This window comes from Phacochoerus africanus, chromosome 15 (assembly GCF_016906955.1).
Source record: "Phacochoerus africanus isolate WHEZ1 chromosome 15, ROS_Pafr_v1, whole genome shotgun sequence".
Lineage (NCBI taxonomy): Eukaryota > Metazoa > Chordata > Mammalia > Artiodactyla > Suidae > Phacochoerus > Phacochoerus africanus.
This window is the reverse complement of record NC_062558.1, coordinates 25,948,142-25,967,455: the sequence shown is the minus strand read 5'-3', so window position 1 is coordinate 25,967,455 and position 19,314 is coordinate 25,948,142. Positions and strand designations below refer to the sequence as shown.

The following is a 19,314-nucleotide window of genomic DNA, read 5'->3' as shown; positions in this document are numbered from 1 at the left end:
CCCGTGAGGAGCTGAGGCCCGATAACATCCACTTGAACTTGGATGCAAATCCTTCCCCACCTGAGCTTGGAGGTAAGACCCCTGCTCCAGCTGACAACTGGATTGCAGCCTGTGAGAAGCCCAGCTAATCCTTGCCTGGATTCCAGATCTAGAGAAACTGTGAGATAACACTGCTATTCTTTTAAGCCCTTGATTGGTGATAAGCCATTAAATTATGTAGCAATAGATAATTAATATAATTGGGCTATGGATGACTAGTAGAGCCTATAAACCAGGGCACAAAGGAGGCGAGTGTTTAACTCAAGGTAAGCCTCTAAGTAATAGTAAGTGTAGAAAGGGCAAGGATGATTTGACCAGGAGGCAGATGTTAGTTTCTCCCCACATCTGAAGAGTTAGGTGCTGTTGGCCCTTCCCAGCAGCACCACTGTTTCCATCAGAACAGTTGCTCCCCTGTCAAACTCACTCTGTTTCCATGATCTTTCCCTGGAAGAAACTTCCTAGGTCCAGCTCATATGCAGAAGAGAAGGGATTTTGCAAAGTGAATCTGGAGGTGGGGATCGTTGGGGACATCTGAGAGCTTTGCTGACCAAGCCAGTCCCTTCGGACTGGTCGGTACTCAGGCCATACCAGTGATCAGAGATTCTCAGCATGACATCCCTGCCGTAGCCCAGCTGAGCAGCACCTAGATGTCCAAGATCAGATGCAGCCAATTCTTGGCTGAGTCTTTTCCTGCAACTGCCTACCCTCTTAAATCCATTCTCCCACCCAACACCCGAAACCCCAGTGGTTCAGAAAAGGGTCATCACTGAAACCATCTTCCAGCTGGACAGGGGATCTTAACCTTCATTCCTGAAGCCACACCCTCTCCCAGGGGGTCACAAGAACTAAAAGAGGTGGGTTGCAAGGGAAGGAATGTAAAAGTTATCCTTCAGATGGGTACCAATTCTCTAGTACCTGCCGAGCACCCAGACCCCAGGACTAGTTCCTTGTCTAATGCTGCCCATGCTCATTTTTGACTTTTTATGGGTGACTTGGATACGATTCCTTAAGCAGGGGTTTCTCTGAGATGACGAAGTCTCTGGACAAAGAGTCCGAGCTCTTACAACTCTGTACCTGATGCCCATTTATTTGCCTGATGTGGATGGTGGGGACTTGTCACTCCATCAAACACTGTCAGAGTGATGTGCCAGGCACACAGGTGCAGAGCTTCAGGTTTCATCTCCCCAAGGGAAGGCGATCTCTGAGCGTCCTGGGCAGGGGGCACAGAAATACTGCCCAGATCATCAGCATCTGTTCAGATGTCTCTCTGGTGGACTTCTGTGCCCTTCCAGAATCAATCTCCCTCTCCTGGTATTGATCCACTGGTTCAGACAGGGTTGACCTCTTTCTCTAGCTCTTCTGGCTCCAGCCAGGAACTGTGGCTGAAGCCTAGCCAGCCAATCAGTGTATTCTATCTCCTCCCCCGCCACCACTTGCCCTGCTTTCCCCTCCCCTCCCCCCTCCTTCCCTCCCTCCTTCTCACCCTCCTCCTCCCCCTCATCTTCTTCCTCCCTCCCTCTGTCCGCCTCCCTTCTTCCTCACCCTCCTCCTCCTCCTCTCCCCTACCCCCTTCTCTTCCTCCTCTTTCCCTCCTCTCTCCTCTCCCCACTCCCTCCACCTCCCCTCCAGTGATTAGATCAGGGATAGGCACACAACCCAAATGAGGATAAGCCAGGACTCTTGCAGGAATTACTGGGGAAGAGAGGATGAACTTCTGCAGTCACAGAGAAGACAGAGAGAAAGTCCGGAACCTCATGAGAAGACGCCTGATGCAAACTGGAGCTGAGAGGGGGAAAGAGAGATGCTGAATCCCTGGAACCAGCCATGCCTGAAGTTAGCTACCCTGTGCATTTCCACCTTTAGCCCAAGCGCGCTTGACTTGGGTTTCTGCTATGAGCCTTGACCAACACAACCCACCTCTTGTTGGAGATGATGGGGACCCTCCAGCCCTTGATCTGGTTGAGCTCCGTGTCCGAGACCTCGATCTGCAGGGGCAGCCGAGGCAACCCACACCGTCATCTCCAGAGGACTGCTTAGGTGCTGGTAGGTGAAGTGAACCATCGCGTTCACCTTGCCTTTCATTTCTTTCCCATTGACGAAGACATAGTCACATCTGTCAGAAACCTGAGAGGAAGAGAGACAGGGGTGGGGGGATGCCTGAGTTTTTATCATATCCCAAAAGAAAAGCAGAGGAGGAAAGGGAAGTGTCGTGGCTTTTTGGGGGTCCTAATGTAGACATTTTTTTTCTTTTTAGGGCCTCACATGCAGCATATGAAGTTCCCAGGCTAGGAGTTGAATTGGAGCTGCAGCCACCAGCCTACATTACAGCTACAGCAACACCAGATCCTAAACTCACTGAGCAAGGCCAGGATCAAATCCGAATCCTCATGGATACTAGTTTGGTTTTTAACACACTGAGTCACAAGGGGAACTCCTGGTTTTTGCTTTCTGATGACATTTTGGGAGACATGTTTCTACAATATTTCTTAGCTTCTCTGTTTCTATTTTCTATGCTAAAAACTCCATCTTGTTCTGCTTTGCTTTACCCCATATTCCTGCTTGAAAAACAGTGGCAGTGCTGGTAAATGACTGAAGCTTAAGAACAAAGACCAAAGGCATAAGTTATTCATGTGGTCAGCTGAATGAGGACATAATGCATTGGTCTAGGCATGCCGGACCTGGTCTAGGCATGCCAGACCTGAGTAGATTGGCAAGCCCTTTGCATAGCATGATCTGTCCTGTTAAAATAAGAGAAGGAGGAACCTCGAGGCCCCAAGTGGTTTATGAGGGGTCGTTAGCAGAACATGCATCAGCAAGGAGAACGAGGCGCAAACCTAGGCACGCAGAGTTGCCACAGATAGGCATGCTGATTGCAGAAGCACAATGATGATTCTCTAGATGCTATGCGTAGATGCACAGATAGCTGACGCCAAGCTTCCTCAATACTAATGACTGTTAAATGCCTAAAGGTCAGAATAAAAGCTTAACCAGATACTGGCTATATGACTTTTAAAATAATAATAGTAATAATAAAAAACTATACCCTGCACCTATAGCTTCCTCCTCACTTGACCTAATCCCAAAGAGCACAATAAAAGCAATGTGGTTTCTTGAGGTGGGGCTCTTGGTCCCTGAGACCTTAAGTTCCCCGGTTCCCACCTTTAATTAAGATAAATGTCTCTGTGTCTTGTTTTATGTTAACTTTTTTCTTAAGTTTCACAGCATCCATTCTTCAGCCCTCACCTGCTGAGCTGGTCTCGGCAACAACAAATGCCGAGGAGCCCCCACTGCCACTGCTCTTGGGATCTCTGCCTGGCTGGGTGCACTCATCCCCACTTACTGCAGGTGCTTTGCTGACAATTTATACTGTAACCTCTTCTGGAGGACCACCCCTAGGTGATGGAGCTGTACCTGCAGTTACTGGGTGCTAGGTACCACCCACCCTCCCCCTCTGCGCTGTGATGAGTTCTGGTTTGCCTCGAGAAGGGGTGAACTGTGTGTAGAGTTCACCACCCAGCGCTCCTCCGGGGATCAGCCAAGCTTCAACTTCATCTGAAAGGGTCCTGCCTCATCTTCTCCCCGCTTCCTGCATCCTGCTTCCCTCACTCCCAACAGATGTCTCCTGAGAAAGTCCTCAGTGAACCATGTGCTGACACCCTCCCATCTCCACTGTGTGGGCAGATACTGAGCTTCGTTCCTCATGGTTCCTCGGAACTTCTCCATGGGATTCTCCCCGCCTGCCCGCTGCCATGGCAACCAGCTCAATAGCACCTCCCAGTGGTTTCTCTTCCATTCAGCTATCCTGTCCTGCCTCCCACGCCCTCCCTCTGCTTCCTGGCATCACTTCCCAGTTACACCAGCTGCCCTCAAGTCCATGTATCAGGCTTTGCTTTCCAGAGAATCCAGACACATTAACCCAGGCACCTGTTAGCTCATTCCATCCTCAGAGCAACCCAAGGATTGAGCATTCCCGTTAACCTCATATTCCAAATGAGGAAACTGAGCATCCAGGAGCTTGTCTATGGTGCCCCCGCCCAGGCCGGACCAGCCATGGTTCGGCCCTGGGGTCTGGCTCCGGAATCTACATTCTCAATTAGTGCCTGTGTATGAGACTGCTCCTCTCTACTGACGTTTGAGAAGAGCCAAGATCAAAGCAAGGACCTTGTTGCCTTGCCTCTGGTTCCTGGCTCTCCAGCAGAGCTCGTGCTCATCCTCAACAAGAATGGGGGCAAAGGGAGTTTCTGTTGTGGCTCAGCGGGTTAAGAACCTGACTAGGAGCCATAAGGATGTGGGTTGGATCCCTGCCTTGCTCCATAGGTTAAAGGATCTGGTGTTGCCATGAGCTGTGGTATAGGTCAAAGATGTGGCTCAGATCTGGCATTGTTGTGGCTGTGGTGTAGGACAGCAGCCGCAGCTCTGATTCAACCCCTACCTGGGAACTTCCATATGCTGCAGGTGCAGCCCTAAAAAGAAGGAAAAAAAAAAAGAATGGGGCAAATCCTTGGGGTTGTGTAGTCAAAAGAATGATGGTCCCTAAAGGGATCAGGTCCTAATCCCTGGAACTGGTACTGTTATCTTATTTGGGCCCCCAAAGGACTTTGAAGGTAAGATTAAGACTCTTGGGGTGGACAGATTATTTTAGATTATTCGGGTGGGCCCTGAATGCGAGCCGAATGTCCTTATGGGAGAGAAGCACAGGGAGATTCAAGTGCCATGGCAGAGGATGGCTATGTGTCACCAAGGCAGGATGACACGTTCCAGGGTTTGAGGATGGAGGGAGGGGACAAGGACCCCAGGGCACGCATCTCTAAGAGCCAGAAGAGGCAGGAGCATTCTCTCCTAGAGCCTCAGGAGGAAGTGAGGCGCACTGCCACCCTGTGAAACTGATGTTGGACTTCTAGCCTCTGGAACCGTGGGAAAATGAAGTGTGGTTTCAAGCTACCACATCTGTGGTCCTTACTCCCAGCAGCCACCAGGGGGGCGCAGAGAGGTGGAGGAGGATGGACACAGAGGCTGTGAGGGTGCCCTCCTTGTTCTGGGGCCTGGCTGGTTGAACTCAGAGTGGGGGGTAGGCAGGCGCGAGCTGCTGGGTTTATTGAGCATCTACCTTGTGCCCGGCCGAGCAGCTGAGCATGTCACATATGTGACCCCTGTTGGTGGTCACAACAACCCAGGAGGCAGGGGCCATTGCTGTCACTTCACAGAGGATCAACCTGGGGTCTGATACATTAAGAACATTTCCCCAAGGCCAAACAGCTGCAAAGCAGCCAAGACCAGACTCAACCCATCAGCCCCCAGCTGCCTCCCTCTCTGGCACGGGCCTCACTCCTGCCCTAATGCTCTCCCGAAGTCTGTCTTTTAAAGGACACAAAACCTCCCTCCAGCACTTAGAGGGGCATGAAAAAAAGCAAGGCAGAAATTACTAGGTTGTTCGAACGTTTAAAAAAGAATTGCTGAGGCGTTCTCGCTATGGTGCAGTGGGTTAAGCATCTCACTGCATCGGCTCAGGTCGCTGTGGAGGTGCCGGGATTGCCGGCCAGGTGTAGTGGGTTAAGGTTCTGGTGTTGTCTCAGCTGTGGTGTAGGTCACATAGTCTGCACTACGGTTTGGATTCAATCCCTGGCCTGGGAACTTCAACATGCCACGGGTGTGGCCATTAAAAAAAAAGGGAGTTCCTGTTGTGGTGCAATGGAGTCAAAAGTGTCTCTGCAGTGGCAGGGATGCAGGGTGGATGCCTGGCCCGGTGCAGTGGGTTTACGGATCCAGTGTTGCTGAACTGTGGTGTAGTTTGCAGCTAAGGTTCAGATTTGATCCCTGGCCCGAGAACTTCTATACACTGTGGGGCAGCCAAAAAAAAAAAAGATTATAGGGAGTTGCTATCATGGTCCATCGGAAATGAATCTGACTAGCATCCGTGAGGACACGGGTTTGATCCCTGACCTTGTGCAGTGGGTTAAGGATCTGGCATTGCTGTGAGCTGGGATATAGGTGGGTCACAGACGTGGCTTGGATTTAACATTGCTGTGGCTGTGGCTGTGGCCAGCAGCTACAGCTCTGATTTGACTCCTAGCCTGGGAACCTCCATGTGCCATGGGGAGGCCCTAGAAAGAAAAAAAAAAAAAAGATAATCGATGACAGCCTCTTATATCTTCCTGGTGAGGCAGCAGGGGCGCAGCACACCCAGAGGGGTGCCAGGAGGGTTGGCGTCCAGTGCATTGTCAGCATCTTGGAGGGATATGCGGACATGGGTCCATGTATGAGCTGCAGGTGTCTAAGCGTCTGTCAGCAGCAGAAATACTTAAATTTGACTGCAAAGCAGGATGGAACCTGCCTGGGTGGCTTTATTATAATTTGTGTCCAGTCCTTTCTTCAGGGCTGGTGAGTCTTGAATCTTAGGCTTTTTCTTTTTTTTTTTTAAGGGCTGCACCTGTGGCACATGGACGTTTCCGGGCTAGGGGTCGAATCAGAGCTATAGCTGCCGGCCTAGCCACAGCCACAGCAATGCCAGATCTGAGCTGCAACTTCGACCTACGCCAGAGCTTGTGGCAATGCCAGGTCCTTAACCCACTGAGTGAGGCCAGGGATCAAACCCACATCCTCACAGAGACAAGGCCGGATCCTTAACCTGCTGAGCCATGATTGGAACTCTGGCTTTTTCTTTTCAAGTCTTTCAGTTCTGAATTAGGCTGAATTGTCACAGATAATCGAGAGAGAGGGAATGAAAAGGGAAATACTGATATGACTTGCTTTCAGAAAAAGAAGCTGTTTCATGATTTTTAGCTTTCTGGACCCTCTTGCCAAACAAGGCTTCCTAAAAAAGGCACCTGGTGATTGTCGTGGGCAGGCTTGCCCCCCTTACTCCTGCTGAAAGAGGCAGATGCCAGGTGTGCTAGGCATAGTGCTGAGTTTAAAACTAAGTCTTCGTGCATTTCGTTTTCTGTTTTGGAACTCTGTTTTTCTCCTCAAGGTACTAAGAAAAAGTGGGAGCTAGACACTGGTGAAAAGTGGGAGGAAGGAAAGCAGAGGGAGAGCAGGGCTTGACACCTAAGCAGTGTCATCTTAGCGGAAATACATGGAGGCAGCTGACGCCAGGGACTCGGAACAGCTCTGCTGTGTCCATTGGGCAGAGAACTGAGATGGAGATGCTGCTGTTGATGCTGCTGATGGTGGTGATAATGGTGCTGCTGCCGCTGACGCTGGTGGTGGTAGTGGCAGGGGTGATACTGGTAATGATGGTGGGGGTGGGAGTGGTGTGTGTGTGTGTGTGTGTGTGTGTGTGTGTGTGTGTGTGTATTTATATCAGGTGATAAGAACAGCAAGGGCATTTGCTAATGTCTAGCCCCAGTCCTGCCGTTCATGCTTTGTGAGTGGAGGCATCAACCCTGTTCGCCAACCACATCTGGTTCTTCTCTGGTGACATAGTAGGACTGTCCTTCTAGCTCACCTGTCATTGGACAAGAATTGCTGGTCTTTTTCTTTTTTTTTTCTTTTTGGCTGTGCCCATGACATGCAGAAGTTCCTAGACCAGGGATCGAACCTGCACCACAGCCATGACAACGCTGGATCTTTAGCTGCTAGTCCACCAGGGAACTCCCAGGGATTGCCTGTCTTGACAGGGAGCTGTGAGCAAGAGCGAGAGATGGCACCTCCTTGCGGGAACATTGAATTTCCTATGCGGGACCTTCCAGAGGTCCCTCTTCCCCTACCATGGGGACTGGCAATGGGGCAGGCAGTGGCTACCTGGCCAGCCTGGCCTCCTGAGTGCCTGTGACAAGCACAACCCCCCCAAAAAAGCCTCAAGGACAGGCGACATGGGTGACAGATACACCTTTCTTGTTCAAAGTCACTAACGTGTAGGATGATCCATTACCTCATGTTGATGGAGCTTATTCTGACGGCACCAACATGCACGGACATAGTCTGATTACTGCATTGATAAAAATAGAACCACAAGTCTGTTCTCTATGCCTGTGAGTCTGTTTCTGTTCTGTAGATAGGTTCATATGTGCCGTATTTTAGATTTCACATGTAAACGACACCACATGGTATTTTTCTCTGTCTGACTTACTTCACTCAGTCATCTCTAGGTCCATCCATGTTGCTGCAAATGACATTATTTCATACTTCAATAAAATAAATTTAAAAAATTAGAATGTACCGAATTCATGGATTTAGCAGGCTAGGGCCGGGTGAATAAGATATATGAGGACAGGTAAGATAATGAGGAAGATGGGAAGATCCTAATTCTTGCAAACACAAAACGAGTCCAGAATGTAAGTGGGGTCTGCAAAGGAATGGGCGGGGTGGGGGCAGAGGTCTCTGCCCTAAGCCGTCCACACACATATCATCTGTGAATGCCAGCTCTTGGAACCTCCCTGCCTCATGCTCATGACCTTAGAAATGACTAAAACTGCATACAAGCAGAATAAATAAAAGTCAAGGAAGAAAGATGCACTGCCTTGCAGGCTGTACTTTGGAAGAGGGTTGGGGTGAAGCTGGAGAAGGATTTGAGTAGAACATAAAGACTGAGGGCTCCTGAGGCAAAGACTTTGGTGATAAGTAATGGGTTTCACTGAGCCTAGGTGCAGGGGAGGTCAGGGGCATGACACCTGCCTGGGGGCACTGATGCTCCTGAATCGGGTGCTTTTGAGACTCTGGTCCCCCAGGGACCTGCGTGTTACCATTCTTAAATGGAGGGGACTCCAGCCTGGGAGACGTCAGGAGCTTGCATTGTGGGTTGTGGCTTAGCCTGGCTGCTGCAAGTTGCAGCTGCTACTGCCTTGTGAGTGCTCCTGGTCTCCTGCTGCTTCCAAATACTTTGGAGTCTGTTCAGAGGAAGCAGCAGGAGGGGAGAGGAAGCAGCAGGAGGGGAGAGGAGAGGGGAGGGAGAAGGAGAAGAGAGAGAGGAGGAAGAGAGGGAGGGGAAGGGAGAGGGGAAAGGAGGAAGAGGGAGGAGGGAGAAGAGAAGGGGAAGGAGTGGGGGAAGGAGGGGAAGAGAAGGAGGAGGTGGAGGGAAAAGAGAAGGAGAAAGGAGGGGGGAGAGGAGGGGGGAGGGGGAGGGAACTTTGGAAACTTCCCTTGGCTGGTGGGAACTGCTTCACTGGAGATTCCTGATCCCTGGAACCCATCGATGGCATCTTCTACAGAAAAAGCTTTTTTGTGGAGTTCCCGTTGTGACTCAGTGGTTAACGAATCTGACTAGGAACCAGGAGGTTGCGGGTTTGATCCCTGCCCTTGCTCAGTGGGGTTAAGGATCCGGCGTTGCCATGAGCTGTGGTGTAACGTGTAGATGAGGCTTGGATCCCGAGTTGGTGTGGCTCTGGCGTAGGCCGGTGGCTACAGCTCCGATTAGAACCCTAGCCTGGGAACCTCCATATGCCACGGGGGTGGCCCTAGAAAAGGCAAAAAGACAAAAAAAAAAAATTACACACTCCCTCAAAGAGAGGAAGCAGAGAAATGGGACTGTCTGGGTGAGCTGACAAGACCTGTTCATTCCCTCTTGTTAAAATACAACTGACTGTACACATCTGGTAATTTATTAACTACCACTTTACAGTGCTGAAGGTTTGAAGGAGGGATCTATGAAAACCCTTGAACCCCTTTTGTAATCCATTTCCAGCTGGCTGCACTGTTCCATGATGGGGATGTAGTTAATGTGTCTGCCTCCAGTGTGCATAACGCAGCACTTAGGTGAATTTAATGCCATTTCCTTCTTTTCTGTTTAAATGCTGTACGAGTTTAAATCTTATTTAAATATCACCAACATTCATGGTAAAATTTATGTTCTTCTGATACTTTTCTCTTTCCTATTTTTTTCCCCCAAGAGTGAGAGCTAAGGATATTAAAATTCCATCCCCCTTCCCTTTAAATTTGGCAAAAGGAGACAGCTTGCAGGAATATTTGCATCTGATTCTCAAGCTAGGTATCACCTCCTTGAGATGAGTCTTTATCTCATCAAAAATGATACCGTTAATAATAGCGGTAATGAGAAAAGCAGCAGCTAATATTTATTGAGTGTTTGCTATATGCCATGCACTTTGCTAGCTATCATTTCATTTAATCCTCACAATAAGTCTATTAGGAATGTGCCATTACCCCAAGTTTCAGAAGAGAAAATGAGGCACGGTGTCCTATCGCCATGGCAGACATATTACACTGGGTTCATTCATTGGAAGAGAATTTACAAAGCTCATTGCACCAGGCTAATTTATTGGGAGACGACATTACCTACCTCAGTGGTATCTGTTAATATAAAATAGACACTTTTATGCCAAGAGAAAAGCAAGTTTTATAACACAGTGGAGGAGGAAGAGCCGAGGCAGGGAGCCACAGATGTGCCACAGGGGTCCTAAGGCTGATACTGAGGTTGATGGAGATGCCAGGTGTGCAGAGAGCTTAAGAGCTAACTTGAGGAATTCCTTTGTGGCTCAGCTGATTAAGGATCTGGCATTGTCACTGCTGTGACATGGGTTCAACCCCTGGCCTGGGACCTTCTATATGGCATGGGCACAGCCAAAAAAAAAAAGCAATGAGGTCCTGCTGTATAGCAGAGAGAACTATATCCAATCTCTTGGGATAGAACATGAAAGAAGAGAATAATGATAAAAGGAATGTATATATGTATGTATGACTGGGTCACTTTGCAATACAGAAGAAATTGACACAACATAGTAAATCAACTCTACTTTAATAAAAAAAAAAAGCTGACTTGAGTATCAGTTGACTCTTTTGCGGGCTGCACTGTGTCCCCCTAGATTTATATAACGAAGCCTAAACCCCAGGACCTCAGAAAGTGACTTCATCAGGACACGGGGTCTTTACAAAGCCTGTTCCATTAAAAGGAGGCCGTTCAGGTGGAAAGAGATTAGGACACAGGGAGAGTCTTCTGGGTGCTCGTGGGCTGCGGAAGACCATGTGAGGACACAGCGAGAAGCTGGTCACTTACAAGCCCAGGAAAGAAGCCTCAGGAGAAACCTGCCCTGCTGACCCCTCAATCTTGGACTTCCAGCCTCTAGGATGTGAGACCACCTCCTGTCGTCTAAACCCCCTGGTCTGTATTATCTTGTTATGGCATCCTTAACAGACTGATAGAGCCTTCAAGCCAATCTCTAGAGATTGTTTTCCTACTTGAGGAAGAAATGGCCAGCTTGAATGAAGGGGAGGTTAGCAGGTAGCACAGGGGACAGCTGGCTTCCAGGGTGGAGGGAGGAACTTCATCTATTGGTGACCATTAAAGCCAGAATTGGGGACTTCTATTACCTGGAACCTTTCCAAAGGTCCAAATGCAAAGACTAGTTTCATTCCGACAGCATCCCCAAGGCAAGGAATTATTGTGATACCCACTGTACAGATAAGAAAACTTAATCCCAATGAGATGAGATGAGTTTAAGTTTGCACAGCTAGAAAGTATTAGATCTATGATTTGAATCCAAGCCATGCTGGCTCTGGAGGTGGCCCTCCTGCTCCTTACATGAGATGATGTAATCATGAGAAGCAGATGCCAGGACAGAAGTTTAATTAGGCAGTGACATCTTTGGAGGCATAAGGATGGGCAGTAAGGCTCTCATATCAGATGCAGACCCGACGACATTTCTCCCAGCTCAATTGAGTGGCTCAGAGCCAAGAGCAGATGCCCAGTGGAGAAGCCCTGCTTTGGTGAAAATGGCCAGACCCTCATACCCTTGTCTTAGCATCTGGGACTCCCCCAAGAAGTGACTCAACTTGAAACTGAGGGGACCCAAGGAGCTAAAAAATAGCTGAGGATGTCGGCTACCAATGCTCCTTGAGGCAGAGCAGAGAGTGTTATTGAACTGAACTTGGGTCTGATCACCCAACGCAAAGAAAAGCCAATCTACTGACCCCAGGTTGCGGTGAAGGAGAGCACAGAGTTTATTGCAGACACCAAATAAGGAGAACAGGCAGCTTGTGTCAAAAGACTCGAACTCTCCGATGGCTTTTAGGAAAGGGATTTTATTTTTATTTTTCCCTTTTCAGGGCTGCAGCTGGAGCATATGGAAGTCCCCAGGCTAGGGGTCGAATAGGAGCTGCAGCTGCCAGCCTACACCACAGTCACGGTTATGCAGGATCTGAGGCACATCTGTGACCTGCGTTAGAATTTGCAACAACAGCAGATCCTTAACCCACTGAGTGAGGCCAGTGATTGAACCCAAATCCTCAGGGACACTGAGTCAGGTTCTTAACCTGCTGAGCCACAAAAGGAACTCCTAGGGAAGGAGTTAAAAAGCAATATTGGGGGTGAAATTTGCAGGGTACCTGATCAGCTCATGGATTGTTTGGTGATGAAGTAACAGGGTGATTTTTGAGGAATTTCAATAATTGGTGGTCAGCATGCAGTCAACTTCCTCCACCTGGTGAGGGTTTTAGTAAGGACATGGCTCAGGATATTATCTATAGCCCCCTGAGAAGGAATTAAAGGTCCTTGGCTTTGTTTAATGCCTAAACCATTATTATTTTGTCTTGCTTGACTGTTTTCCTTCGCTTCTACATTTTTTTTCCGTCTCTGATTAAATTTGCTCTTTAGAACTCAGGGAAGGGCTAGGAGGCTAAAGCTTTTCTACAAACAAGAGACAGGGGATACTGCGGGGTCTGCCCCCAGGAAGGCCCTGCAGAGTCTTGCTAGGTTTCAAGAACCTTTTTTATAAGGAGCAGCTGGGACCCCTTCCATGTCACCACAATGGGCCTCTTTTTTATGACACTGAACAGGGCTATTCTGGTGTCTTTAGAATCATCTATACTAGATAGCTTATTTTTTTTTTCTCCTCCAGAAACCTAAATTTAAGTTCCCAAGAAGCTCCGTTATTTTAAAATCAAAACAACATTTTTACACCACCCTCTATTCCCACTTTCATTCTCTCCTTGGTCAGAAGGAATAACACATTCAATGAACATTCTCTCTTAGTTCTTCAAATTATCCACCACAAGGCCTGGGTCACAAGATCACCGTTGTCTTATCAGAGTTGCCATTCAGCATTCTGTCAGAAAAGACTTTTAATAACGACCAATCTAAGCAGCTCCTGCCCCAGGCCAGCCTCAGCACTATTGTTATCTGGGGCCGGATACTTCTTTGCTGCAAAGAGCTGTTCTGGGCACAGTAAGGGGTTTAGCAGCATCCCTGGTCTCCACCCACTAGATGCCAACCTTCCCTCCAGCTGTGACAACAAAACTTGTCTCCAGAGAAAAGGGTACCCTTCTACATTGTTGGTGGGAATGTAAACTGGTACAACCACTATGGAAAACAGTATGGAGGTCCCTCAGAAAGCTAAATATAAAACTACCATATGATCCAGCAATCCCACTTCTGGGCATATGTCTGGACAAAACTTTCATTCAAAAAGATACATGCCCCCCTATGTTCACTGCAGCACTATTCACAATAGCCAATACATGGAAACAACCTAAATATGTCCATCAACAGATGAATGGATTAAGACGATGTGGTACATGTACACAATGGAATACTACTTGGCCATAAAAAGAACAAAATAATTCCATTTGCAGCAACATGGATGGAACTAGAGATTCTCATACTAAGTGAAATATGTCAGAAAGAGAAAGAAAAATACTATATGATATCACTTACGTCTGGAATCTAATGTGTGGCACAAATGAACCTGTCTACAGGAAGGAAACAAACCCATGGACATGGAGAACAGACTTGTGGCTGTCAAGGGAGAGGGTGAGGGAGTAGGGTGGACTGGAAGTTTGGGGTTAGTAGATGCAAACTAATGCATTTGGAGTGGATAAGCAATAAGATCCCGCTGTATAGAATAGGGAACTATACATCCAATCCAATACACACACACTCCCACACACACCCACACATATGTATGTATAACTGGGTCACTTTGCTGTACATCAGAAATTGACAGAACATTGTAAATCAGCTATAATAATAATAATAAAACAAAAACTTGTTTCCACACATTGTCAAACATCCCCTGGGCTGCAAAGTCACCCTCACTTAAGACTGTTGGGAATCATTTCTTAAATGGTTTTTTTGAAGAGCACAAAACCCTCTGCCCCACCTGGTAGAACTATCTCCATTTTACAGAGGAGGGAACTATGTCAATGAAGAGACATTTACATGTTTCCATCTTTGACTTTTGAAAACCATGCAGTGATGAGTGTCCTTGTGCATAATCCCCGTGCTCTAATGCAGGTTTTACATATGGAGAAGCCTGCCCTGAGGATTCTACCATCTCCTTTTGCTCTTCCCAGCAGTCCTGTGAGGCTAGTGTGACGACATTGCCTTTTTCAGGGGTTGAGAACTTTAAGACTCAAAAAAATGAAAGAACGTGGCAAACTGTATTTTCAAAGGTGGCCACCACTATCTCTCCCAGCTCACGTGTTCTTTCTCCATGGGGGCATTGCCGTGTCCCATTGAAGAGGTGGAGCTTTACTTCCTCTCCTTGAATCTGGATTGGCCTCAAGGACCAAGAGAATGCAATGCAAGTGGTCACCTGTGATGTCTGACACCAGATTGTGAGAAGCCTTCCACCTGGGATTCTTGGAACTCTTGCCCTTAAGTGCAATGTCCTAGGAAGCCCAGGCCAGAGGGAAGGTCGCCTGTGGACCCTCCAGTCGACAGCTCACACTGGGCTCCGAGCTAACCACCTACATCTGTTGCCATGTGCATGGGTGCACCATCTTGGATGTCAGCACAGTTCAATGTTCGGATAACTCCTTCCAGGCGCCTCCCTGATGGCAACAACATGAGGTCATCAAATGGAAACTGCCTCACTGGGCCCAGTCAACCCACAGCACTGTGGTTTGTTGTGCAGATAACCAGAACAAGAAAATACACTTGGAAAATGTAAAGCTGACCTTGAACCAATTCTCTGTTCTCAGGCCCTAGGATGGGCATCAGCCTAGCTCCAGGCTTGGCTGTGTCGCCTGCCCTAAGGGAGCCCTCTTTCTGGGCCCTCATGGGGGTGTCTCAGGAGTGCAGCATCCTTGTCCCAGTTTCCCATACCCTACCTGTTCAGCACTTTGCTTCACCACATCCCCCTTTGTGCCAGAAATTCTAGATGATCTGGGGCCTTCATTACTAAACAGTACAAATCAAGGACACAACATTTCTACCGTCTGTTCTAGGTCTTGGAAAGGAGTCTGGGGAAGGGAAGGGACCTCAAGCTTAAGATGCATTGGTTTCATGACAGCTCTGCCTCCAGGTAAGAATGATTACTATCCCCAATTTATAGATGGGGAAATTGAGACATGGTTTGTTTGTCTTGAACATATTTATGTCAGCCAGAAAACTGACAGAGCCAGACCTCTGTCCCTGGAAGACTAATAATCTGTCAACACTGAGTCACATCCCCTCAAGGCAATGGTCATCTGAGAAGTGGCTTTCCCTGGGCAATGGTTTGCTGGTAAATGTAGCCACCAGCTCTCTGTAAAATAAAGACTAGCCTCATTTACAGCATGTTTTAATAGAAATGCTCCTAATTTCATGCTACCAACTTAAAGTCACTGAATGCAGATTTGGGAAGAGACAAGCAAAAATGGGTCCTGCTGGCTGCTACAAGCCACTTCCACTCTCCTACCATCCCTAGGATTCTCCTGTTCACAGGGTCCCCACCATCCCCTATTGTCTCGTCACCAGCCCTTGGATTTGCAACCTCTGAAAAGGCAGAATTGCCAGAGGGAGAGAATCAGTGATGCAATCAGCCTCCAAACCCAGATGAGAGAATTGTTTGAGGGAGGAAGTCCTCACGGCCATGAAGAATCACACACGTTTTCCAACGTCAGCCACTACGTTGCAGATATGGGATCTGACCCAAAGGTTTTCCCGGCCCTGGCGTCCTTGCTCATTTCATTACTTCATGCTGTTTTTCTCCCTAAGCCAGAGCAGCGCAATCCCTCCATCCATTTATCAGGAAAGTGATACTCCGGGGAGAACAGCATTTGTATTGATAGTGAGAAATTGGAGGAAAGATGCTGACTGCAGTCCAAGTCCTTTGGCAACTTTCTGGTTATAAATGAGAATGAGTAAATACAAAAGATGCCTACAAAAATACAGGGAAAGAACTGGTTTTCTGGTTGTGATTCATAAACCGCATGCACCCTCCCACGCGGGTGATGAAGTCTGTGGATCAAGGTAGCTGCCCTCCCCCTCCCAAGGCATATGGAAATTTCTGGACCATGGATCGAATCGAAGCTGCAGCTGCAGCAATGCCTGATCCTTTAACCTATTGCACCAGCCAGGATCGAACCCTCGCCTCAGCAGGGACCTGAGCTGCTGCAGTTGGATTCTTAACCCACTGCACCACAGCGGGAACTCCCAGCCTGCCCGTTAATAACTAGACGTTAAGAATCAATTCCTTTTCACTTAAAAAAAACGTTGTGCTACTATCAGAGATGGAAAACTATCATCACTATGTGTAAATGGAATTAACTCCTTTTAAATAAGGGCAATAAAACCACATCTGGGTTAGAAGAAACCAGTAGAACTTGTTCAGAATTTCTACAGGGCGGTGAGACTCTTCTGGCCTGAAGGGGCCTGTGCATGTTTTTCCTTCTGGATAAATCCCAAGGTTGTCTAGGGTCATTAGGCTCTGGATCCAGATGTTCTGGTTTTACATTATTCCAGCTCCTTCACTCACTGGCTGTGTGACCTTGGGCAAATCACTTAACCTCTCTGTGCCTTGATTCCCTTATCTGCGAAATGGGGGTAGGATAATAGTACTGGCTTCATGGCTTGAGTAAATGAGTGAATATATGGGCAGTCTGAGGCTTCTGCATGCATACAGCAGACACTCAATAAAGCTTACAGTCTAGAAAGGTAGAGATGAGGGCAGCAGAATAGATGCACGGCAGCCGTGAGGAGCACTGTTCAGATCCCCCTTCATTGGGAACCCACCATAAGGAATGTCTTTGCTGACAGCTTCTGCCTACAAGGCCCCCAGCATCTGCCAGCCAGTGTCTGAGCATGGTGACAGCAAAAGGTGGTCATTTCCACCTAGTGTAAGCTTTCCGTCTGCTCAACTGCTAGAGGATTCTGAGCTCTGCTGCAGGCAGGGTCCTCCTGTCTTCTCTTTGTCCCCACCCTTCTCCTTTCACAGGGATCAGACCCATATCACATTCTGAAGCTCGCCCTGCTAACTCCCACTCCCTCTCTACTTTATTCTTTCCTCTGATTAGTCTCTTGCACATCTAGCTCTGCCTGATCCTGAAGATGCACACTGACGCTGAGGGTGACCCACATGTTGGGATCAGTGAGCCAGGGCCAAGGGAGGAAACTGAAAATGCTATTACTTCTTCCACCCTTATTTAGAAAATCCACCATTAGTGATTCATTCCTTTGGCTATGGAGGTGTTGGTTCCTGTTAACCACAAAGAGCCACACACACATTAATCTTTAAAAATATTTTTTACCTCATTTTTCTTTTTGGTTGTAAATGTAGCATACATACAAATGGATATTAAACACATAAATAAGGTTCTAGGAATAATGATTACACATACTAATATATCACTGAGGCATGAAGTAACTACTCCAGAAGCACTGTGAATACAATACTGCAATAACAATGCCCTCCTTTTCAGTCTTATCAGAAGTTCCTCATTAAGAAGAGAAGAGGCAGAGAGATCCTGACAGGGGAACAGGATGCTCTGCCTGCTCCCTGACTCTGCCCTGTATCTCCCTGTTGGCACAGACCACCTGGGGGCCATGTTGCCCTAGCGGGCCTGTGACCCTCCTTCTGAATGACATCGTTCCTAGCTGGACATGCACCCTGGGCTGCAGACATGACACAGGTAGAGAAAGCGGTGAACAGGTCCTCTGCCTACTGATGTGGAGGGATCCAGGATGGATCCCAAAATGAGGAAAGCAAGAGAGCCAGGGCTGCTACATGCTCAATGCCCTGACTGGCTGATAGATCACTGAAAATCTCCTCAACTGGTTTCTAGATCGTCACTGCTCTCAGTCTCCATGTGGCCCCTGCCACCTTCAGGACCCCTGGGAACCCCTCCCACAGAGCAAGGAAGGGGTTTCTATCTTGGAATCACTCCTGAGGACCCGGCATATAGAAGTCTGTGAAACAGAGCATTCCCGCTGTATCGCAACAGGATCAATGGCATCTCTGGAGCACTGGGATGTAGGTTCAATCCCTGGCCCCAATACAGCGGGTTAAAGGGTCTGGTGTTGCCACAGCTGCGGCACAGTATGGCTCGTACCTGATCCCTGGCCTGCGAACTCTATATGCCTTGGGGTGGCCAATACATACATACACACATACGTACATACATACCTACATACATGTTAAAAAGTACTTGGTCAAAAGAAATAAGCTATCAGCCAGGCAAAGACATGGAGAAACCTTAAATGCATGTTCCTAAGTGAAAGAAGCTGATCTGAAAAGGCTACACAATGTTTGATTCCAACTCTATGACATTCTGGGAAAGGCAAAACTCTGGAGGCAGCAAAAAAAATCAGGGGTTAGGAGGGAGGGATAACTAAACAGAGCACAGAGGATTTTTCGGGCAGTGAAACTATTCTGTATGATGCTATGATGGTGGATACATGTCATCATGCTTTGACCAAAATCCACGGAAGCACAACACAGAAGTTTCACCAAGGGTGAACTCAAGAAAATAAAATAATGCTATTTGCAGCCACATGGGTGAACCTAGAGATGATCATACAAAGTGACATAAGTCAGACAAATGTCACATGATGTCACTTATATGTGGAATCTAAAATATGACACAAATGGACTTATCTACAAAACAGGAACAGACTCACAGACATCGAGAACAGACGTGTGGTTGCCAAGGGAGGGGGTGGGGAGGAATGGTTTGGGAGTTTGGATTAGCAGATGCGGAACTAGTACATGTCTACATATAGGACAGATAAACAATGAGGTCCTACTCCGCAGCACAGGGAACTCTATCCAATCCCCTGTGATAAACCATAGTGGAAAAGAATATAAAAAACAATACACATGTATAACTAAATTGCTTTGCTGTACACTTGAAACTAATACAATGTTGTATATGAATTCTACTCCAATAAAAAAAAAAGAAAGGAAACTATGGGCTTTAGTTATTAATGAAGTATCAAAACTGGTTCAAAACCCCCTAATGTTTATTATAGTATTTTCTTTTTTTAAAATTATAGTTGATTTACTATGTTGGGTCAATTTCCACTGTACAGCAAAGTGACCCAGTTTATAGTATTTTCTATATTCCAAGCACTAAGTACTTTCCATGTTTTATGTAATCTCCATGACAATACAATGAGGGAAGTATTGT

General features: G+C 47.5%; 1 protein-coding gene across 1 annotated transcript in view; it reads right to left on the bottom strand.

The window, feature by feature from the left end:
* The window catches only part of TMEM132D (transmembrane protein 132D), a 766,214-nt gene that overhangs the window by 7,885 nt on the left and 739,015 nt on the right, over positions 1 to 19,314 (bottom strand). Inside the window, 2 exon segments of the mRNA XM_047760874.1 lie at positions 1,957 to 2,042; positions 2,044 to 2,163. Coding sequence (XP_047616830.1) covers positions 1,957 to 2,042; positions 2,044 to 2,163 — 206 coding nt within the window.